At 39.4% G+C, this 25175-nt stretch overlaps 1 protein-coding gene across 1 annotated transcript in view; it reads left to right on the top strand.

Moving 5' to 3' along the window:
• The window catches only part of LOC106087131 (dmX-like protein 2), a 552769-nt gene that overhangs the window by 425670 nt on the left and 101924 nt on the right, over positions 1–25175 (top strand). The window contains exons 16-18 of the mRNA XM_059366477.1: positions 1015–1284; positions 1352–1421; positions 23874–23948. Of these exons, the coding sequence (XP_059222460.1) occupies positions 1015–1284; positions 1352–1421; positions 23874–23948 (415 nt within the window). The remainder of the gene's footprint in view (positions 1–1014; positions 1285–1351; positions 1422–23873; positions 23949–25175) is intronic.

The raw sequence follows: 25175 nt of genomic DNA, 5'->3' as shown, positions 1-25175 counted from the left end.
GAAGGTTTCACAAGTGGGAAATTAAAGATTCAGAGGGGCTTAACGCACTTGTTTTATGACAATGTGTCGTTTAAATTTAAGATATTTGAGATTTAGTATGAATTTGATATCCAAATTTATTGGTCGAGAATTTCAAGGGACGCCAAACCTTCTCAATGGGATTGTAGCCTATTTGAAACAACCTGGGTCTCATATAAAAAGGTTTTATGGAGTAGAGTTCGAACTGGCATTGAAACAAAATCATGAGAGCCGATTCCGTCCACCAGCAATTACCAAATGTGGAACGTCCCTGAAATGGACATAACAATTTTGGTCTTAAATTAAAGTCACAAGAGAACATGTAGCCTAATGATATGAAAAATAGCGTACGAACCTGTCGTTGAAATATAAAGAGAGTCGCCAAAAACATCGAATGTACATATCCATTCCCGTAATAACAGCAATATGGAGCGCTAATGGTTTATGAAGTTATAGTAAAGAAGAACCTATGAAACCTTGAAAATATTTGGTATCTGACCTTGAAGGAAACAGTAAACTTCTTAACAATAGTTAACGCATTTCTTAAATATTAATGTACATTTTTGACAACAAGGAAGTACATTTTTGTTTTTGTTAAATAATAAGGAAAATTGAGTACTGAAACAAAATAAAAAAAAATGAAAAGATAAGATGTAATATTCAACTAAGATATAAACGTAAAGTATTGAACATTTTTAGGGTACAGCCAATTTTTTACCATCTGAAAACAATAGAAAATGTTGGCGTTTTTGCAAAAACAAAAACTTGTTGCACCCAAATGTTTTGTTGATTTACTATATATAACTTTTTTCAATATTGTAAACCTTTAAAGCCAAGATGCTATAATAAAATCTAGAAGTTTGAATTGCAAATATACGGGAATTTTTATTCTGCATATTTTAAAACAGGGCACATCGGTGCGTGCCTGGACAGGCTAGTTAATTATTATTTACACTATTTATTATTAATTATTAAATAATTTGTTTGTATTTGCAGATATTAAAACACAAAATTGACAATGTTAAACGTATGAGTTCACATCCTTTAATGCCGTTGTATTTGACCGGAGGTCAGGATGGATCAGTTCAAATTTGGGAATGGGGTCACCAACAAGTTGTTTGTACACCGCGAGCTTCTGGTACGTTTGCTAAGGTCACAAGATGCAGATTTTCTGAACAGGGCAACAAGTTTGGTATCGGGGATGGTGACGGAAATTTAAGTTTATGGCAAGCAGGTATTGCCTCACAGAATAATAAGTCATTCTTTGTAAGTTATTTTGTCCATCTAAAAATTAGCAACATATATTCACTTTTTTCTTTTTTTATAATGGCAGACATACCAATGTCACAACAAGACATTATCAGATTTTGTGTTCTTGGGATCATGCAGTTTACTTGCAACTGGTAAGTACTTTTATCAATTTTTTTGAGATTAAGAACTCAAAAATATAAGCGACCGATTTCACAAAAAAAAGATGTTTGAATATCTTTTAACTTGTCTACACTTATTGCTTATTAAACTGTTTTTAAAATTTCGTATTCTTAACCTCTAACAACAGTCAAAGAATTATATAATAACTATTGAAGTCTGGAATTTTTTGAGGTTTTATCTGGCAATTCCCGTCATTTGACAATGACAAATTGGTAATAAAAAACGAACAATTTTTGGTGCTGGCTTGTAAGTTTGCTCGGATTTTAGCCCGTCTTCGGAATTTATGAGCTCATATTTAAGTCAGTAATCAGCTTTCTGTGCACTCTAAATCATGAAAAGTTAACCTATAAAAGGAATTCCATGCACCTCAAATATCCCTAATCGTAATGCTTTTTATGCCCTAAGTGGGTTCTATGCTTCTATTTGGAACGCCTTATATTTAAACAGCGTTGCAGCAGGACGTTTAAAAAAGTGATTTTTCTACACTATAAAGGTGTAAAGTTCGCTGAAGCCAAATCGTTTGTATCCACTACATTGTATTACAAGTTTTCTGGACGATTTCTTTGGCTCTTGATACCATTGTATAAATGTTGAAAGGCATAGAAGTTCAACATACGGAAAATTTCAGCCAGATTAGGTAAGGTTTAAGTAGCAGTCTACCATCAGACTCACTTAGAGGTTTTCGTCCATTGTGAAACCACAGGAACAGAAGAAGGAAGATGCCTTCTAGATCCTACCGTTGAACCATCCAGATTGCTTTAAAAAATCCAATAACTTGTGAATGCTCACATCCTCTAAATCAGACAGGTTATCAAAGAAATGAGACACGGGACAAACACACAGAAGGCATTCTATAGTCTCTTCTTCTTCGATGTCCTCACAGCTTCTGCAAAAGCCGTTGTTGGTTCAGTCTGTAAGCAGTGACGGTAGACCTCTTCAAGTCTAGATTAGGCTACATAGTTTTGGAATGCTCACAGTCCCCTTTTTGTGACCATCTATCATTTTTTGTTCTTCGGACCTGGTGCTGAAAACTTAGCTTATATGTCGCTACAGATTCCATTTTCCCAGAAATGTGTAGGGTAGTTCCTAGTCTCGCAAGCTCGTCCGCTTTACAACTCCCTGAGATATCTCTGTGGCCCGGCACCCATAACAGGTGAATTTTTAACTGTCCAGCCAACTCGGTTTTTGTGTTCAGAAATACATTATCCAGGGTTTGAATGGCTGCCTGGCTGTCTGAAAAGATATTTATGCCAACCGTCGCTATGTTATTATATCTAAGCCATTCCACCACTTCCTCCGGCTAGCGGCTCAGGTAGGATGTAATCCACACAGCCTGGAACTTCGGACATTATATCAAGGATAACACGATGTCCGTACCCGCCCCCAACTTTTGCCAATGGTTCTCTTGCAGGTGTATAGAGCAAGAATTGAATTTCTTTCTCTTTCCAAAATGTTGAATTTGTAGTTCAATTTCCTGTCCGGCAAAACAGACAGGTGTTTTGCGCTTTCTGTAAATGGAACATTCTCCCATCCAAGGAGACAGGTTCCACTGTAGGCAACTTGTATCTCCTGCTGACAAGAACTACTTCTGTCTTGCATGGATTCACAGCAAGACCACTTTCGGAACCCCTTTCGCTATTGCACGTAGAGCTTCCTGAAGTATATCTCTTAGAGTGAAACTTAGAAACGTGCCCCTAACCTCAATTGTCACGTCATCAGCATTCGCGACCACTTTTACACCGTTTTCTTCCAGAGACAACAATGTATTGTTAATGGCTATATTCCAAAGTAAAGGAGACAGTACACCTTCTTGAGGTGTTCCTCTGCTGATCATCATCCATTAGTATTTGACAGATCACGTGGGATTTCAGACATGGTGTCAAAGAGAAAGATGCTCAGTATGCTTTGACATTTCATCATGAATAGACTTACTAACGAGCAACGCTTGCAAATCATTGAATTTTATTACCAAAATCAGTGTTCGGTTCGAAATGTGTTTCGCGCTTTACGTCCGATTTATGGTCTACATAATCGACCAAGTGAGCAAACAATTAATGCGATTGTGACCAAGTTTCGCACTCAGTTTACTTTATTGGACATTAAACCAACCACACGAATGCGTACAGTGCGTACAGAAGAGAATATTGCGTCTGTTTCTGAGAGTGTTGCTGAAGACCGTGAAATGTCGATTCGTCGCCGTTCGCAGCAATTGGGTTTGTGTTATTCGACCACATGGAAGATTTTACGCAAAGATCTTGGTGTAAAACCGTATAAATTACAGCTCGTGCAAGAACTGAAGCCGAACGATCTGCCACAACGTCGAATTTTCAGTGAATGGGCCCTAGAAAAGTTGGCAGAAAATCCGCTTTTTTATCGACAAATTTTGTTCAGCGATGAGGCTCATTTCTGGTTGAATGGCTACGTAAATAAGCAAAATTGCCGCATTTGGAGTGAAGAGCAACCAGAAGCCGTTCAAGAACTGCCCATGCATCCCGAAAAATGCACTGTTTGGTGTGGTTTGTACGCTGGTGGAATCATTGGACCGTATTTTTTCAAAGATGCTGTTGGACGCAACGTTACGGTGAATGGCGATCGCTATCGTTCGATGCTAACAAACTTTTTGTTGCCAAAAATGAAAGAACTGAACTTGGTTGACATGTGGTTTCAACAAGATGGCGCTATGTCGTGAAGGATTGTTTCAGTGGATTTGCCTTTACTATATGCATACTGCTGCCGCGACAGGCGATCCCCAGGGTTCTTTGCCCTAAGATATATTTCTATCAACCTCTCAAGAGTCTTCCGTATAAAGGATGAAAGTGACCTTCGTGTCCCTCCATCCCAGAGATATATATGTAACGTGCTGATACAATCAAAGTGATACAATCAAAGTATATTTCCCTAAGCCAAGAAACCAGTCTATCAGACATAGCTTTTAATTCAACCGGTGATACATCATCAGTGCCTGATGACTTAAAGGAGTCCAAACTTTTTATCGCCCAAAGGATTTTCGGCTCAGACACAATTTCCCTAAAAGCCTCCGGAATTCTTAGTCCACGAACCTTTCGTCCACACACCCATGATTCCTGGATGAGAACCACCTCAGATCCCCCTGCCATCAGGAGGAACTTTAGTGCAGCCGAACCGGACTATAGTCAGGACCTTCCAGGCATCCACCACTGTTGTGTTAGCCTCCTCTGCTGATTCCGCCAGGAGTTCACCCTCACGAGATTCGTTAGATTTTGTCATGATGAGCTTCCGTACGAATCCAGGGTCAGATGAGAAAGCTGTGTAACCACTCTTCCTCAGGAGACTAGACACTTGCGGTGTGGACGTTTCTTCCTTATATGCTTCACTAGCTGCTACTGTCGAAGTACTTTTTCAGTTCCGTCCTCCCCCGCTGGCGCACACCTTGAGCCCAGTCCAACCGGATGACCCACCCACACAGGGCTTGTCGTGTCCCGTGTCAAGCCTTGCTCTCCATTTTCGGTCGTGGCAGAGGGATTTTCAATCTCTTGCAATCCGCCAGACCTTAGCGATGTGGTCGATAGTTCTACAGGCAAGTGTTCAGCAATAAAGTCGTCTCTTGATTCCCCAACCCCACCGCTTCTATAGACCTTCAATTTAAAGTTGTTGAATCCGTAGGATAAAACTCCCTCAGACTTATTGAGGTCCGCGAGACAGCCGGAGTTTAGTACGAATACTGCATGTCTCTGTTCACCATCAGCCTCATCAAATCTACCAATCTTCCAGTCGGTGATTGAAAAATTGGGATTACATTCCCTCAGTCTTCCAAGTATCGCCTCATGATCTGAGGGAATCCTTGGTATGCAAGCTTGCGCCATTGGTTGACTAAATCTAGTGCTGCACCTGCCCAGATCTCACCAATCTTTTTTAGCGCACAATGATACATTTCAATTGAGCGTTGATCCCCGAAGGTAATTAGTCTGTATCGGCCCCGATACCATTGTCATAAACTGGAGCAGACCCAGTAAATTCTGTAAGGACATCGGAGTATACTGATGACAGTCCATTCACTATCCCACTTCAATTATTCCTAGGTATGCAGCCCTTTTCTTACGCACTTTTGTTGTATGCGAGCTCTCTTCACACAAGTAGAAATAATAACAAACCACGAACATTCTTCAGTGTATGTGTGCCAATTGATAGCAAAGTTGTAGGGTTTGGAAATATATGACGTTTGAGTGTGGTGAATAATTTATGAGTAGCTCAGCGACTAGTAAAATTTTTGACAAAAGCAATGCAATGTTAATCAATCATCAACTACACACACATTTATTTGTTCATGATTAATTTATAATATTGTTAAATATATTTTTATATTTTGATATTGCCTTTTAAAAATTCATAAAACATGCTTCACTGTTGAAAGAATTTGGCAAGTGTTGTTATTAGAGACATTTCCAACCGCTGTGTGAAATCTTCGGCGTTGGAATCAGCAATCAATTGTATGTTAATGAAATCTTGGTATGTTCAGTTAAGTAACTTTTTCTGTGAACAATGTCTAAGTATTTAATGATTCTTATTGCAAGTTTACTGAACAATTGTTTTTAAGCAATTTATGGATGATTTTCAATGAATTTTGATTATTTAAAATAGCGTGCGTTATCATTTACAACACTTTGACTGGCATGGTGGATTGCGATTTTTGATACGCCATGTATGTATCTTCATCAACACCTTTGTCAAATTGATTAAGTTGCCCTACATACCCAAAGACAATTGAGTATGGTGTAGAGCTGGCTTTTGTTTCGAAACAGGGCTCAGTAAGTCCTCTAACTCTCCCTAGCGCAGTAAGAGAGAAGGAAGCCTTACTTTCCACTATTCCGATACATACTAATCATCTATACTAAGAACAACAAACATATCAACATTGGCAAATTCGTTTTGTCGTGCACTTGAACATTCTATGAATGTTACTGCAAGTGCTTTTTGTGCTTAGGTCGCATTAACATACAGCACAGCGACGCGCCGGTTCGTTTGATTTGTCCTTTTGCGCTCTTTTATTTTGGTCTTTAAAATCTTATCGTGATTTTTCGAACATTTTCAGCTCGAGATCACATTTAATGCTCTCTATTCAAATAATAGCATATCAAAGAAGTTATAAATATTCAACAAATGTGTGTTATCATTCAAAACACTTTGACTGGCATGGTGGATCGCGATTTCTGATACGCCATGTATACCTTTGTCAAATTGATTAAGGTGTCCTACATACCAATGCCCTGCAAATGTCACAATTTTCTCTATTAATGTCATCTGTCGAAAACAATTGCATCGCTACAATATTCGATCATCAACACAACGACAACAAAAACCAACTGCTGTTAGAGACTGCTATGCCGAAGATTCAACGATGCTATAAACCGTTTAGGCAGCAACACAGCATACCTGCAATGCATCAAACAACAGTGTCAATTTTGAAAATATTGCATAAAAATATAATATGTTGGCGTCAAACGACCCTTTGACAAAATGGGTGAAGGCATCAAAAAACCTTTATCCCTATTTTGTAATTAAGGATTTCTATGGTACTGTAATTAGCTGCTAAAAAGCAATTACAGATTTTTGCGGTATTTATGGTACTAGAGTATGGTCCATATAAATGTAGAATGCGTGCAAGTTTTCCATCTACTGCAACTATCCGCGTATTTAAAAAGCGGTAGTAGAGATTAAGTTTTCTAATTGTATTTTTAAACATGATCATAGTTAGTCTCTGTTTAAATAAATTGATTTAAAATAAAAAAAATTAACCCATTAAAACCAATCCATCATTCCTTTGTCCAATTTTGATCAATTTCATATATTTGCTATTTACGGTATTTATAGTGACATAGCATTTTATTTTTATTTTTTATTGAAAAAAAAAACTAGGACTTGCATATACTCCGAAAACCTGGCAGAAGGCAAGGGTGGCGTTTATACCCAAGCCCGGCAAGGGAAGTTATGCGACACCAAAGGCCTATAAGCCCCTCGCACATTATACTGAATACCATGGAATGCATTGTGGATACCATGATAAAGAGTAGGACATCCAGCGAACTGCTCATATACAAACAGCAAGCCTATGTCAAGGTAAGGTTGGTGGAGACTGCCCTGTACGAAGTTGTGCATAAAATAGAAGAAGCCTTCGATGCCAAGACGTTCACATTGGCGGTTTGCATTGACATTGAAGGGGCGTTTAATAATGTGCGGACCGACACATTGATCCAATCCTTAGACCAGTACCGAGTGGACCGGGTCCTTTGAGACGGGGGGTCTACATTAAGAACCCAGGGACTGAGATATGTTAAAACTGTCAGATCATATTACTGTCCTGCAGGCGGAGATGCAGGACATCGCGTGGAATGCGTGAGGTGGTGTAGTACTATCGCGAGGACGTCGAGTGTTAACATCTTTAGGGACAGTAAAATGCCCATAAGGGCAATAACAACCAGGACGGTAAGGTCACGAACAGTCTTGCTGTGCAAGAAGGAGATTAACGCCTTCTCGCCTTAATTCGCTATGACAGAACACTTGTTCCACTAGCCAAAGGTAGAATAGCGTTCCAAGCTCCTCGATTTTCTGCGCTCATTCTAAAATCTCTGACACCAAGTTTTGAAGTGTCTCCTACCACTTGATCTTTCCATCGGGTTTTGGTCTTCCCGGAATTTGCCTTCAAATGACTTCTTTGCTGGAGCTTCTTCATTCATTCTGACAACATGACCCACGTGTAACTATGCTATCGTCGTCATACAGCTCGTGGTTCATACGACGCTTATATTCTTTATTAACACAAACTGGTCCATATATTTTACAAAGAATCTTTCTCTCAAGTACTCCAAGCACTGTCTCATCTGTAATCCAGACAACTACCTTCGATAACTACTACCGGTTAACTCGAAGCCTTTTGGGTCGATACACGATGTAACACTGTGGAACAGCGAAACAGTCGATAGGACGGCGAAAATCCTCTAAAGTGATACGGATCCTGGGATGACGAGGCTATTACTGAAAGGAAGTAAGAAGAAGGTTAGTATAGCTTTGGTGTCATAACAGAACACATAGGACTACGAGCTCACTTATGCAAAATCGATGCGGCAAGTGATAGCATGTGTAAGACATGTGGGACGTTGGAGCAATTCCTATGTCATTGCCCTGTTTTCGCGGCTACCAGACACCGGTACTTAGGTGGGGGAGTAGTATGGAAAAGTATTAAGGATTTTGTAAATAGAACGTAATTCCTAACTTAAAATGTTCTTTTTCCAGTTACTATTTATTCTTTTTGAACTCACAACAAGCCGATTACTGGCTTAAGTGTATGTACATAGTGGTATGGAACGGATTAACATCCGCACCCTCTATTTCAACCTAACCTAACCTGTCGCCATACCAATACTTTTTTGAAAGGATAGCAGGTAATGTACTGGAAACCGAAAACGTTTACAGAAATTTCACGTACGAAATTTCCGTAAATGCTTTCATTTCTCCCACTGTGCGTCATGCCTTTCTTGGGCTTGGCTGCATGGATTTGTGAGTGTACTATGCAAATTGATGGCTTGTCGTCTGTTATTTTATGTGTCCTAACCTGACATGTACATCCCTTTACTACATACCCAAAACAAAAAATAAACTACATACCCAAAACAGGGTCATCTAAAGCACTAAAAATTTCCTCAAACTGCTACTTCGAAAGGCAAACACCCAGATCTCGTATGAAAACTACCAACAATCGTGAAGAATTTGAGTTTAGAAGAACAAAAACAACTGTAGTTCTAATCGAGAATGGCATGTGTGCTTATCTCCAAAAATAAAACATCTACGAGCAGCATGTATACCTAAGGAATACTCCGATCGATTCCTTCAATTGATCGTGGGTGCAAGTGTAAACAGGGGACACATGTTTGATCGAATAAATGGCAAATAGCAGCATCTAAGTTACAGTTATTAAAGAATGAGAGTTAAGGTTTCATATACATTTGTATTAACATGTTTACAATTAGAAGTGCTGGCAAATGAAATGCTTCTAATGTAGTTTAATTTAATAAATGTATACAAAGTTTTTATAACATAGAAACTTCAACTTGGAAAAGTCCGATATTTTGCCGCGTCTTCTTTCAAAAACATATCTTGCGATACTGTTGAATGTAACATTTAATCTTCTCTTTGAGGCACTGTCACTTTTGTCAGAAATTCGTGTATAAACGTGTTAGTAAACGTGTATAAACGTGTATAAACGTGTATAAACGTGTATAAACGTGTATAAACGTGTATAAACGTGTATAAACGTGTATAAACGTATAAACGTATAAACGTGTATAAACGTGTATAAACGTGTATAAACGTGTATAAACGTGTATAAACGTGTATAAACGTGTATAAACGTGTATAAACGTGTTAGTATTAGGTAGGTACCAACAAGTGTATTCGAATGTGAAAAGGAGTGACAAAATGCGAATGCCGTAGATTCCCCAGTATTCAGTATACTCTACCGGTAGAGATATTGACATGAATCGTCCACATCAAATGTTTATTAAATATAATGCCAAAGTTCTTGGCTGATTCTACTATTTCAATATTAGACCCGCCTAATAGGAGGATTCAGTGCGCGTTTATGAATCGTCAAGTATTTAGATTTCCATTGGCCCTTGCCCAATCGTGCACTACCTTGAGATCTTCGTTAATTCTTTCTATACATTCATCAGACTTAGATGAATCACAGCTGGAATAGAGCTGCACATCATCAGCAAACATACAAATGTATTAGGCAAAAACGTAATCGTTCGGGTAAATTGTTTGCATAAATGCAGGTACTACTAGCGCTAAAGGCAAGGAATCAGAAAGACAGTCTTCACTGTAAACCGATTGTTGTCTATTGTGGAGGTAGGACGTCATAAGAATGGCGAGACTGGAAATTTAAATACATTTTCCGATTTGAAATGCAATAATTCATAACTAACATTGTAAAATCTTTCGAATGATCCAAAAATAATAGGAACCTTCATCCAGACTCGAGCGACTGTCTTCCGAAATATTAAGCAGCGTACTAATGCATCCATGTTTCGGACGGAATCGCGATTTCTATTCGTCAAAAGAATGTTATTCGATAAAAAGTTACTCATTTGATCGTGGAGAAGACGCTCTAACACTTTTGAGAGGAAAAGCAATATAGCAATGAGTCTACATTTGATCACATCCTTCTGAATTGGTATTACTTTAGCATATTTCTAGCAAGAAGGAAAAATCAATGTTGTGTGTACCGAATTAAAAAGGTTTGTTATATGCGGAAGTAATAACGGTAGTATCGTTCTAGCGAACTGGGAATCTTTGCCATCTAGTCCAATGAAATTAGACCTTATTCCATTTAGATCTCTCATAACTTCTTCTTTGAATTCTCTAGTAACCCCATCGTAATAATTTAAGTCCCCCAGTTGCAGTTTTTGTAAAACGACTGTTAAGCTCATCTACATTGTCATTTACCTTTACATTTCGCTCTTTTCCTACAACACCAATTTCTCGTAACACCTTTTACAACTACCAAAATCGATTGGCTGTGAAAATAGCCTTTCAATATAAAGAGATTTAGCTTGCTTTATATCCTCCATCACCTTATTCCGAAGTTGTCGATATAGCATATGAAGAATTGGTAGTCGGAAACGCTTCCATCTGCCATATGTTGTCACGTTGATATACCTTTTAATGTCATTTGTGAACCAGGGTTTCTCGCTAGTTGTCTAATATTTTATACTGTAGGAAGGAAAATCTGTCATCTAGTAATTGATGGTAGAAAATTTTATCCCAATTTATGGTTGACATGAGATATTCCATCAAATTGATATTAATCATTTTAAAATCACGATAGGTATATGTTTCATCTGTAGGCCTGAAGTGATTAAAAACATCGAAAGAGAAGAAGGCCAAATCACGTCTTGAAAAAAAAACTCCGAAAGTTGCTCATATAACAAACACTTCGATTGCCTGTTTCTTAAATCAAAATATTGTAATGTATTAGTCAAAGCCGTAAAATAAGTGGAAAAATTAGAATTAACAAGTGTGAGACCAATAGATTGCATTTCATCGACCAAGAATTATTCATGTAGTACGTTACTATTAAAATCGCCCGTTATGACAATGCTTTCATATTCTTAAGTATTTGTAGTTAAGATAGAAATTAGTGGCATGAGGTCAATGTTTCTACGAGGGTTGCCTTTTATATTTCTGGATTGGATAACCCGTGAGGTCTGTATACATTTTCAATCAGCATTTTTTCATTTCCATCTCTAAATCTCAAAATATATATGGAGTTACCTTGTATAGATGTGTCTAATATCTTGCTTTTTATGTGATTAATTAGGTAAATTTTAACACCTCCTTCATTAACACCCCCTTCTGGTTCAATCCTCTCCGGAGTCGCTACCTTCTGGCCCCGGCAGTGCTCAGTCCAGGGGCAGTTCTTTTCCTTTGGAGACTAATTCGGATGTGTCCACATAAAAGTAAAGTGTAAGGTAGCTATTGTGTCATGTGTGTGACCTTGAGAACCCGGATGGTAGTAATAGTTAGTGAGCAACGTTACATGCAAGGTTCCCAGTGGCGGAATTACATATCGCTCCCAACATGTAGGCATATAAATATAAATTTTTTAGGAGTCAATCCACCATCAGTCACAACTTTTCAAAATATGCATGCTATAACACATATTTTCGACTTTTTTCCCTTGAGTGAAAATGCTCTTACACCTACCCACACAACTTCTCAAAATTGTTGTTTTAATATGCCTGCTTATCGGCTCCAAAAGATGCGATACTCACTGCTCCTTCATTTCTACGAGGCTTAAGCTACAATTATGAAATTTTGCACGAATGTTGGTCTTAGGTCGTAGACGCGGAATAAGATTGAATTTGGCGATATTCGTTCGTTAAGGTACCAAATAGTACCAATATATTACGAAATGGTGCATGTTTGTGCAGTGTGAAAGGAAAGTGAAAGATCTTAAAAATTGGATTAGTGAAAAAATCTTCCAAAATAGTACCGGAAGTGGGAGAAATAGTACTTTTAGTGCTGCAATGGGTACTATTGTATTTGTTACTTTCTTTGTAAATTGAGATAGAGCTCTGAAACTTAAGTACACCATGGCAAACTTAATTGGATGGTTAGAAGAGTTTTTGGAAATTTTATATCTTAGAAATTTGTCTTTGCTATAAAGTTGAATTTGAATTTGCCTCTGCTATAAAATTATGAGGATGAAAAAAAGAAATGGAATAATAGTACTGGTAATGGGAGAAAACGTACGTTTAGTACCGCAGTTGGTACCATTTGGTACTTTCTTTACAGATGGAGTTAGACGCCTAAAACACGGCATGTAGGTACAACTAAAAAATATATGATGGGTGACTAAAGGATCTATTCACAACTCGAAAATTTTGGTACCAAATTGGTACCATTTGGTACTTTCTTTACAGATTGAGCTAGAGGTCTGAAAATTGACATGTAGCCACAAGTAGGCAAAACATGTTAGTCGTCTAAATTATCTCTTTAAAATTAGAACATGTTAGTACCACAATTAATACCATTTCGTGCTTTCTTTATAGATGGAGCTACAGGTCTGAAATTTGGCATGTAGGTACTACTAGGAAACATATAATGGGTGACTAGGTTAGGTTGAAAAGAGGGGCGGATATTCATCCGTCCCATGCCACTATGGACATACACCTAAGCCAGTTTTTGGCTTGTTGTGCGTCTTAAATACTAAAAATTAACTTCGAAAAAGAAAATTTAAGTCAGGAACACCGTGCTACTCACAAAATTCCTAATTGTTTTCTATATCACGCCCCATAATTGGTTTATGTCCTCCCCGAAGTGCCTGTTAGCAGCAAAAGCCGGGCAATGACATAGGAAATCTTCCAACGTCTCATAATCTTCCCCACTTGCCATAGACATGCTATCACTTGTCGTACCGATTTTGCATAAGTGATCTGATTCTGTGTTTTTCATCTTTCTACCGACCGTTTCGCTATTCTACAGTAATATATGCGCATTCGTAGCCAACGCTAGCAATCCCATGGTAGCCGGTTGTACGCACCGGATTGACCCGATGGAATCTTCATCGGCAAAGGCTGCCGCCTCAGTGTATGTGTTCGTCTTTTTTCGTCATGGGAGAGGCACATCCCGGAGTGCCTTCTCCGTACGCTTCTGGTCCGTGCCGGGATTGAAAAGAACCCCGGACCCTGGTTCTGTTCCGTTTGCCAGAACCGCCTTCATCATCGGTCAGTGTTGGTGAGGTGTAACCGGTGCTTGGAATGGGTACATTTCCGTTCTTGCTCTGGCCTAACTTCGCTACGGGAGTATAGTCATACTGGCTATGTTGCTAGGTGCTGTGCGAACATAGCCAGCAGTGGGTCACAAGCGTCGCCGTCGTCGCCTTCGGCGTCCTCGTCGTCGGACTATATGACCCCCCGACCTCTCCCGTACGGCAATTTATGCAACAACAGCACCCTAGCCCTACTATTGCCAGGCCAGTGCCGGGAAGTGTATCGTTCTTGCAGTTAAACTGCAATGGACTGCGTGGCAAGATTGATGAGATTGTAGATTTTATGAGTCGGAAGAGCATATCGGTCGCAGCGATCCAGGAGACAAAGCTGACTAACACCTGCAGCTTGCACAGTTGTCACGGCTACAATGTGCTACGTAAGGATCGCTCAAGGAATGGAGGTGGGGGATTGGCCTTCGTTATACACCATTCCGTGCAGTATAGACCTATCTCGCCTGCACTTAACGCTAGTGACCCATACATGGAATGTATGGGGGTAGCAGTCAGGTCTGGTACTGCCGAGATAGAGATATACAACGTGTATATACCGCCGGTTGGTAGCTGTGTCCCGATTAATGGCCAGGCCTACAGCCCCGACATAAGTGGGTTGCTATCTGGCCATAGTCGTCTGGTTCTGGGGGATTTTAATGCACATCACTCGTCATGGTATTCTCCCCTAGGTAACGACCAGCGTGGCATAGCTTTGGCAGAGCAGATAGATAGCTCCACGTTTTGCACGGTGAATGAGGATGCCCCCACTAGGATTACGAGGAGGTGCAGCAGCTCGCCAGACATCTCACTCGCATCCCCTGATCTCCCGAGTGACGTATCCTGGCAAGCCGTCATCTCTTTGGGGTCAGACCACCTCCCCATAATTCTCACCATCGACCGACCACCCGACTTCATAACCTCTGAGCGCCGGACGTTCATCAATTACAAGAAGGCCAATTGGACTGGCTTCAGAGAGTATAGCAATCGCCGCTTCAATAAACTGCCACCCCCTCTGATGTGCTTGTGGCCGAGAGGAAGTTCCGAGACATCATCAACGCAGCAGCCGCTCGCTTTATACCAGCCGGTCGATTATCGCAAGTGCGACCCAATTTCCCGGCGCAAGCAGTGGTACTCGCAGACGAGCGTGATGGCATTCGTGTTATGGACCCCGCTAACCCCAGAATCAGCGAGCTGAATCTGGAAATAAACAGGGTAGTCAACGAACATAAGCGGAATTTGTGGCTGGAACACTTGGAGCAATGTAACTTAGGCACCGGTGCAGGCAAACTGTGGGCCACTGTTAAGTTTCTCTCAAACCCCGGTAGACGGGACGACAGGACCTCAGTCACTTTTGGCGAGTTAACCGTGACTGATCCGAAGAGATGCGCCAGGTTGTTCAACCGTCTATTTATTGTGCATCCCGAGAGAGACAGGGCAAGGAGGAGAGCCATTCGCCGTATTCGTGGTCTCCGAGCCGATGAACACCCATCACAATTTACCGTGGGCGAAGTTACGAATGTCATCCGTGGCGCCAAATCTTCCAAGGCGTTGGGCCCCGACGGAATCTCTACATTGATGTTGAAGAATCTGGATTCACCTGGAGTTGAGTATCTTACCACTGTCCTCAACCTGTCTTTGAACACTCTTATAGTTCCCGATGTGTGGAAAATGGGCAGAGTGATCCCGCTACTGAAGCCTGGTAAAGACCCGAGTTTGGGGGAGTCGTACAGACCGATCTCCCTTCTCTCACCAGTGGCAAAGACGCTTGAGGCATTACTCCTCCCGAGCCTCGTAGGAGAATTTCCATTCGCCGAGCATCAACACGGATTTCGGAGACTGCACAGCACAACAACAGCTTTGCATGCCATCACCACACACATTTGCCGTGGCTTCAATCAACCCAGGCCATGTGATAGGACGGTCCTCGTGGCACTGGACCTATCGAAGGCATTCGACACGGTCAGCCATGCCAAATTATTTGATGACATCGCCAACACGTCCCTCCAGCCAGGCCTGAAACGTTGGGTCGCGAATTATCTGTGTGGCCGCCAGTCATTTGTGGAATTTAGGGATAAGAAGGCAAAACACCGTAGAGTGAAACAGGGAGTTCCCCAAGGTGGGGTGATATCTGCGGCTCTGTTTAACCTCTACCTATCCTCCATCCCACCTCCTCCAGACGGCATAGAGATCGTATCATATGCGGACGATTGTACGATCATGGCATCACGCCCCCCACCCATTGATGACATCTGCGATAGGTTGAACGTCTACCTCAACGAGCTTGCCTCATATTTCGCTGCAAGAAATCTGAAGATATCCGCCACCAAATCTTCAGCCACTCTGTTCACTACAAATACGCGTGAGGTGAATTCTGAGCTGACTGTGATGGTCGATGGAGAAATGATTCCGACCATCAAGTGTCCCAAAATACTTGGCGTCACATTTGACAGCTCCTACACTTTCTCCCCACATGCCACAGCAATCTGCAATAAAGTCAAAAGTAGAAACAAGGTCCTCAAGTCACTCGCTGGCAGCACTTGGGATGCAGACAAAGAAACCTTGTTGACCACGTACAAAGCAATTGGCCGGTCTGTGGTAAGTTATGCAGCGCCAGTGTGGTCACGTCAACTTTGTGGCACGCAGTGGAATAATATTCAGATCTGTCAGAATGCCGCCCTCCGAACTGCGACGGGCTGTCTCCTTAGTTCTCATGTGGACCACCTCCATCAGGAGACAAAGATCCTACCAGTGCGAAGACATAACTACATGCTGTCTAAGCAATACCTTTTGGGCTGTTATCGCAGAAATCATCCAAATCATCATCTTGTGGATAGATACCCACCGCCCAGAAGCCTTAAGGTAGATCTACACGATCTAGAGCGTGAGGTCTAGCGGTACAAGAGAGAACCTCTAGATCAAGCGGCATATCAAGCGGATCTGAACAACATTCATGCAGACACGGTAGCAGACGCGTTAATTGGCTACCGGGTGAATGTAGTCCTTAGAGAACGACCGCCACCCATTGCACCCGAAGAAATCGACCTCCCCCGGCAAACCAGAGTAGTTCTGGCTCAATTACGTTCCGGCAGATGCAGCCGCCTCAATTCCCACAGAGTTAGGATTGATGCCGACGTGCAAGATGTATGTCCCGATTGTAACCAGGGACCGCACGATACACGTCACCTGTTTAACTGCCCGACCAGACCCACTCGACTCAGACCCAGATCCCTGTGGACGCACCCCATCTTAGTCGCGGAGTTCCTGGGTCTTGACACTCAACAGAATCAAGCAGACGAAAGATAGTACACAATAAACTGCTACAACAACAACAACAACGCTCTTTACTTGGACGGCGTCGATCCGAAAGGCTTCGGGTTAACCAAGTTTGACGACAGTCGTCTGGACTGCCAAATCGTCTGCTTATTCATTTCCCCTTACTCTGCTGTGGCCGGGTACTCAAACGATGCGGATCGTAATGTGTGACAAAATGTTCTATTCGTACATATTGGTATCAAAAAGTGCTAAAGAGTACGAAAGAGCTTATCTTCGCCTACAGCGAGCAGGGACACCTAGAACTAAGCATTTTGATACGACTTAGCAGTCTTGACAAATATACTATATGTCGTAACAAATCGTACCAGGAATGGAAGAAAACTTACTAATTGTGGTGTAATTGGTACCTTAAAAGCATATATTGGACGACTAGACGACTTTTTGAAAATCGTACATATAGGTACCTAAACATTAAAAATAGAAGATTTTTTTAAATTCGTTCATTTAATTTCTAAAACGTAGAAAATGGTAATCTTATGCACAGTGCCATAAAGCTCTAAAATTTGAGATGCAGCTACACCCTGACAGTATATTGTGGGAAACTAGAATTTTTTAATTTTTACATTTAGGTATTAAAACGTAAAAACGGCACTTTCCTTACGTATTGAGCTGGTGCTCTGAAATTCGAGATACAGTTACACTTTAACAGTATGTATTGAGTGACTAGAAGATATTTCTGATATTCGTAGACTTATGTACTAAACGAACAACATTGAATTTTTATAGAGGTAGTCTCTGCAGTTGCACTATTTAATTTTCAAAGCATGGGTTTTCAAATTTTTAGACTTAGACAAAGTAACAAATAAACAAAAAACATTATTATTGTTATTTTCATAAGTGTATTTATTTACAACTAGCATCCCAGCGGTCCGCTTCGTTAAGGTATAGCCGTATCCTAATTTTGAAAGCTTATGTAATAAAAGTGCCATTGTGTATGTTTTAGTACCCAAATGCACGAATTAAAAACAAATCTTCTATCCACCCTATATTTAATGTCTTGGTGAACCCGATTCCAAATTTTGAGTGTTCTAGCTCAATTCGTAGATAAAGTATCATTTTTGTATGTTTTAGTACCTAAATGTACGACTTTGAAAAAAAAGTTTCGATCGTCCAAAAGTTGTCGTCAAGGTATAGATGTATCGCAATTTTGAGAGCTTTATCTTACTCCGTAAAGAATGTACCATTTTGTACGTTTGAGTAACTAAATGCACGAGTGAAAAATATCTTCCATTCGCCCATTATATACTTTCAAGGTACAATTTCGTACGTTTTCTTCCACATGTCTTATTTTGATCAATACTGCGATAGTGTTTATCAAATAGCTTATTTCTAGCTGTTCCCGTTCGCTGTTTGCTCTTGTGTATTATTTTACACTTTTTGCTACAACAATATATGAATATTAAATAGATCATTAGTCACCCATCATATTTTTCCTCGTTGTACTTACATGCCAAATTTCAGACCTCTAGATCCATTTGTAAAGAAATTATCAAATGGTTCCTATTTTGGTACCAAAATGTTCAAATTTTTATTAGATCATTTAGTCATCCTTCATATTTTTCCTTGTTGTATCTACGTGCTAAATTTCAGACCTGTAGCTACATCTATAAAAAAAAGTACTAAATGGTACCAAAATTTACGAATTTTGAATAGATCATTTAGTCACCCATCATATTTTTCCTCGTTGCACCATCCATCTTTAAAGAAATTATCAAATCGTACCCATATCTACATGCCAAATTTCGGACCTGTAGATACGTCTATAAAGAAAGTACCAACTGGTACCAATTTTGGTACCAACGTGTTCGAATTTAAAATAGATCATTTAGTCATCCCTCATTTTTTTCCTCGTTGTTTCTATATGCCAAATTTCAGACCTGTAACTACATCTGTAAGGAAAGTACCAAATGGTACCAATTGCGGTACTTAACGTACGTTTTCTCCCATTACCAGTAGTATTTTTTAAATTTTTCCTTTGCAGCAGATGTCTTTTAATTTTTAATTTCTAAATTCTAGCTCTATCCATCCGCCCTGCACAAATTTCACCCATTTTGTACACTTTTGGTACTTTTTTTACTACCTAAATGTACAAATTTCCAAAAACTCTTCTAGTCATCGAAATAAGTTTGCCATTATGTAAGTTCCAAAATTCAGAGCCCTAGCTCTGAATTTTTTGCAGCACTAAAAGTACTATTTCTCCCACTTCCGGTACTATTTTGGAAAATTTTTGCCATAAAATCTTATTTTTTCGAGACGCTCTTTAATTTGAGCCCAAAATCATAATTCGAGATTAATCCGTTCATGCTGGGTAAGTACACACAATTTTGTACTTTTTGGTTCTTTTTAGTACCTAACGTATGAATATCACCAAATCTCGTTTTATCCCTATGACCTAATACCAACATTTGTGTAAAATTTCATGATTCTACCTCTAGCCGTTTGGGCTGGGCGACGATCAGTCATTCAGTCACGCTACTCTTTTATATATTTTGATAAAAAAAAAAAAACAAATAAAACTTTAAAAAAAGTGTAGAAATCACTTTTAAAAAAATTGTTTAATGAGAAATACATAAAATATTGTGCCGAATTTTCAAAAAATACTTTAAAGAAAAAATAAAACAGAAAAAATGGCCGGCCGCGGGAATCGAACCTGGGTTTGCTGTAGAAATAGAGTCGGATTGTACATGAGCATTTTTAACCTTGCTGTATTGCACGCACCTTCGCCTGCCTGCAAACTGCAACTAGAATTTTGTTGTTAAGTTAAAGTTAACCTTTTGCCATTCATTACATTAATATTGTAGTGTGATGGCTGAGTTGGTAAAGTATGCGCTTTGCAGTTGAAGGGTTCAAATCACGCTAGCAGCAAAAAGTGGGCTTCAAAAAAATTTTGAAGGGGGTATGAAAATAATAATTAACACGCGAAATTAGATTGCGTAAATATAAAAAAATAGTTTTTTTCTATTTTTTGCTTTTTTAGATCATACAAATATTTAATTTTTCGCAGTGCTGCAAAAACAACTTTAACAGCAGGCCTTTTTTTTAATGGTGCTGTTGCAGCCCAGTCCAAAAGACTGCTTTTGTAGGACTCGTAAATGGACATATTTTGCAGGCCCTTCAGGTGGCGTATATCGAGCAATGGGAGGAGCATGACGTCGTGCCAATGACACACAATTTTATTTTGAAATGGTGTTAACATTTGTGTGGAAGTACTTGTAGCTGCCTTTGCAGGCACATGCGTATGCATGTACTTCGTCTGTTTCCGGTACTGGGTTGTTGCTCTAGACTCTTTACCCGCTCAACCTGCTGACTTACAAATTCTCGTCAGCCCTAATTGCACCTCCTAATAGATTGCCTTCACCTTTCGTGACAAAATGAAACCCTTTAAAGTTTCATAACCAACAACAATCGTTTATATTTAAAAGTGAATGATAATTAATAATAAGGTACAAAACGTGAATTTATGTTTTGCGTAATTCAATGAAGTTTTAAGTGTAAAATAAAAATTCATAATTTTCTGTAAAAAAAATTTTATTTTCAAGATAAGTTAGGTAAACAAAAATAAGGCAAATTAAACTATAATTATGGATAATTAAAATTATGGTGAAACATTTAAGAACAAATAAATATGATAATGTTGATTTTAAATAGAATTACTTAATCTTACTGTGATGATAAATGAGATAAATTCAATATATATTTTGCAAAGAAAGTCTTATGGATTCTTGGCACTTTTTTAGTTCCAGCTTAAAATGGTTGAAGAGCCAAAAAGTATCTTAAACTCCAGGTATTTTTTAATATTTGGCACATCTGGATATTTTAAAAAAAGTTGACACATTCGGGTATCTTGAAAAATTGTCAAATTTAGGTAATAGTTTAATACAATTGTGAAATTCTGCTTCAGCGAAATGTTGGTCAGGAGAGCTTCAAAATTTAAAGTTTACTGCGTTTAATTTCTAGAGAATTTCTTTCTGGAGAATTGTAGGTCCATAACATGTCTCTGGTTGCTATTATTGCAAATGATGAAAGTTGCCTCCGGTCCTCCTTCAGATAAATCATTATCGGAAAGTCCAGTTATGGCTTTTTTATTATTTTTCTTGCACAATCTAATATTTTTTTCCCCTTTAATTTCTAATAAGTTTGTATGAATTTTTTTTCCGCAGCACAAAAAAACAATGTGTTTTTTCTTCAGGCTTTTTTCAACCTATAACAATTTTTTCTTCTCTATACCAACGTAACTCATTTTTTATTTTTCTTCCAGCCTTCTACCAAGCTTACTACGAGTTCTAAATAGATTTAGTTTCAAAGCATGTACAAAGTACCCTGTTGGCTGAAATATTTGCAGGGAATTCTTCCCTGCCAGATAGCAATCAACTACACCAAATATTTTTTCGAACTCGTGGAGTTAAAGGTTCTTGAAAATCTAGACGTAAATAAATCCCCGGGCACGGATGGCATATCAACACTTGTTTTACGCAAGTGTTCTTCGACGTTCGCTCGTCCATTACGCAACCTTTTCAATCTTGCCTACCGTGCGGGAGACTTCCCGGCGCGTTGGAAGGTTGCGAACTTTCAGCCAATACCCAAGAAGGGTGAGGCAAGCAACCCTGAGAATTATCGGCCAATTGCTATATGCTCCGCTATCTCCAAGGTCACCGAGAGCATGGTTAATCATCATCTTGTGAAGTATTTAGAGTCCAATGGCCTTTTTAGCGACCAACGGTATGGGTTCCGCAGAAATCGTGACCTCGTGGCACTTCTGTCGGATCGTTGTTCTTTCTCCTTCTCTTTTTCTAATTTTCATCAACGATCTGTTGGGTCAGACATCGAATCCGATCTACTCATTTGCGGATGATAGTAATCTCTGTCAATCGTACTCATTCGACCATAGGCCGAGTCTTCGTGAGATTGAGGACAAAAGGCGGGTTATGGACGATACACTCTGCCAGAATTTGCTGGCCATTTCTGAGTGGGGTCGAATGAATCGAGTAGATTTTAATGCACGGAAGACTCAGTGCTGCTTGTTGTCACTCAAACGATTCGCTGACCATTTACGATCATCTTTGTCTATCATCGGTGTAGATGTTGAGCAATCAGAAGCTCTTGATGTTCTGCGCATGAAAATACAAAGTGAAGTCCGTTGGGCTAAACATGTATTCGAAGCGTCGAAAGAAGCATTCAAGTGTTTAGACTTCCTTAAACGGTGTAAGAATTACTTCACTCCGTCTGATCTTCTTAACATCTACACCACTTTCATAAGGCCGAAAATGGAGTACAACTCACATGTATGGGCTGGAGCTTAAAAATCATCCCTGGAGCTACTGGACCGTGTACAGAGGAGAGCGATGGCGTTGATTGGGGACAGTGGGGTATCCAACTCTATTGCCTCCCTTCATCATCGTCGCTATGTGGGTTGTTTGGCGCTGTTCTATCGGAACTTTCATGGTGTGTGTTCGTCTGATATTCGTCTTCTTATTCCTGAAGTAAGGATGCATATCAGGACTACTAGACATTCCAGGAACTCACACCCGTTTGTAATTGATTGGCCAGCAGACCGCACAATGCATTATAGAGAGAATTCTTATTTTGCCCGAACCGTTCGTTTGTGGAATCGACTTCCGGCTAATGTTTTTCCCACCCACTTTGACATCCAAAGTGGATCAGAACTCGTATGTGAAGTATAATATATAATAGTTTCTCAATAAGATGATTTCGATATCTGACTAGGTCAAATACTTAGATGTGATCTTGGACAGGAATGTGAATTGGAATGAATAGGCGGAGCGATGAGGACCACGCCCACTAGGGCACTGGAGACTATTCTAGATATCCGACCCACTGACATACAGATTAAGTGTAAGGCAGCCACTGCGACTATGAGACTTACGGCGATGGGAGAATGGATTTAGGATGGGAGCAGCTCATACCATCGCGGTATAATCGAGGCGACGATAGGAAACCTGGAAAGAAAGAAAGAGGTTTCCGATCGGATACCTCAGATGAACCTTGAAGTGCGAGGCACTGCTGCCATCGGCACAGTCTTGGATTGACGGAACCCTAGTATTGCCATCTAGAAGATCATGTTATACGGATGGATCAAAGGTAGGGGACAGAGTGGGCCTGGGGGTCACAGAATGCGTGAGGTGGTGTGGTGCAAACGCGAGTAAGGGGAAAAAAAAGGGCAGACGATTTGGCGGTGAAGGCCAGAGAACTGTCGTCATTAAACTTGGTAAACCCGAAGCCTTTTGGGTCGACGCAGACCTAGTTAAGGGAGTGGGCGACGAATGTGCATGCAACATTGTGGAACAGCGAAACGGTCGGTAGGACGCTGAAAATCCAGATTGTGAGAAGACGAGGCAATTACTGAAACGAAGTAAGAAGGAAGTCAGTATAGCTATTGATATCATAACGGGACACATATATATATATATACATATATATATATATATCATTCGGGGAAGATGATGCGATGTTGGAACATTGCCTTTGTCATTGCCCGGCTTTCGCGTCTAACAGATACCGTACTTATGAAGAGACAATGAAGGATTTTGGAAGTAGCACTGATTTCCAGACTTAAAACTTTCTCTTTTAGGTATATATATATATATATATATATATATATATATATATATATATATATATATATATATATATATATATATATATATATATATATATATATATATATATATATATATATATATATATATATATATATATACGTTTTTAAATATGTACAAATATGTATGAAAATATATAATATTTACGCCACTTATAATGTTTACCTTTTTCTTTTCAGCTGGTCAAAGCTCGGAAAACAAAAATATTATTGTTTGGGACACATTACTTCCACAAAAAAAATCTTGTGTAAGCGGTAAGTGTTATAAAATAATGTTTCAAGTATGGTGTTTTCCAATTTCCAAGAACAATCAAAACATTTATGAATATAACTTCAATTCTTTCATATGACTACGGCGAACACGTTTGCATTGGTCATTACGTTGGACCTAATTTTTGATCTAACATTTCAGTCAACTCAGTAGCTATTTCCCGTTCAATGTTGGTCCTGAGGTCTAGTAAAAAAGTGCCATTTCAGAACGGATAAATTATTAGAGCTGGGGGGTTTTCGAAATCATGTGCAAAATTTCAAGGCTCTAGGTCGTTCGGGCGCTTATTGCCATGCCACAAAAGTTGCCACTTCAGCATTTCAACAAATTGTTCGGGCTGCCAAATCTTCCTGTGCTCCTTCTTCCTCCTTCCTTTGCAGGATAGTGCTCAAAAATTCTTGCAAAAAAGTCCGCTTGATGTATACAATATCTTCACTGGTTTCGGGGTTATTCGACTGTTAATTGTTATTTGTTGAAATTTTGGCCGAGACGCGTTTCGTATTTTGGATTTAAGAAATCATTTGTGGGACGATTTTCATGTTGATAATGTGGATTGGTGACTAAGTTTACAATGAATATGTTGCAATATGTGTCATCATCCGATAATTTAGTTAAATTTTGAATGGAAGAATGTGAAAAAGTGGAATTTTCCATTTTTTAGTAAAAAAAGGTATTTTCATTGTAAGTCCTTATTGAACAAAGTTGCTTAACCCTTTGAGGACGAATGGGTCATAAATGTCTTATTTTTATTTGTACTCTAAAATGCATCTTTATTAATGAATTTGGGAAAAATTTTCCCATTTGTTTTGAGTAAGATTTCAAACACAAAAAATTGCTGTATTTTTTATTAATTTAAAATGTCTCTATTTCGAAGACTTGATAGAATAGCAACCTAAATTTTTAGAACAATTTGTGTCAATACCCCCTCTACCAGTAACTTTTTGCAAAAATTGATAGCACTGTGGCAGAGAAGGTACTAGCCAAAATGTGGGTAGCATAGGGTGTAAATTTGCTACAAATTAGGTCTTTACCTACACATCTTGCTGATATTTCCAATATTTTTGTAGTCAGCCCAAACTTTGGTACATTTCATTTAGCTTTCATCACATTTCAAGAATTGGTTCGATTTAGCAAGACAATATATCGGGAAAATTCACAAGTATTTGATTAAACGAAGAGAATAAAGGAAAATGTAAGTCTAAGTAGTTTTATAG

The sequence above is a fragment of the Stomoxys calcitrans genome, chromosome 4 (assembly GCF_963082655.1).
Source record: "Stomoxys calcitrans chromosome 4, idStoCalc2.1, whole genome shotgun sequence".
Taxonomy (NCBI): Eukaryota; Metazoa; Arthropoda; class Insecta; order Diptera; family Muscidae; genus Stomoxys; species Stomoxys calcitrans.
This window is presented reverse-complemented; position numbering and strand designations above follow the sequence as displayed.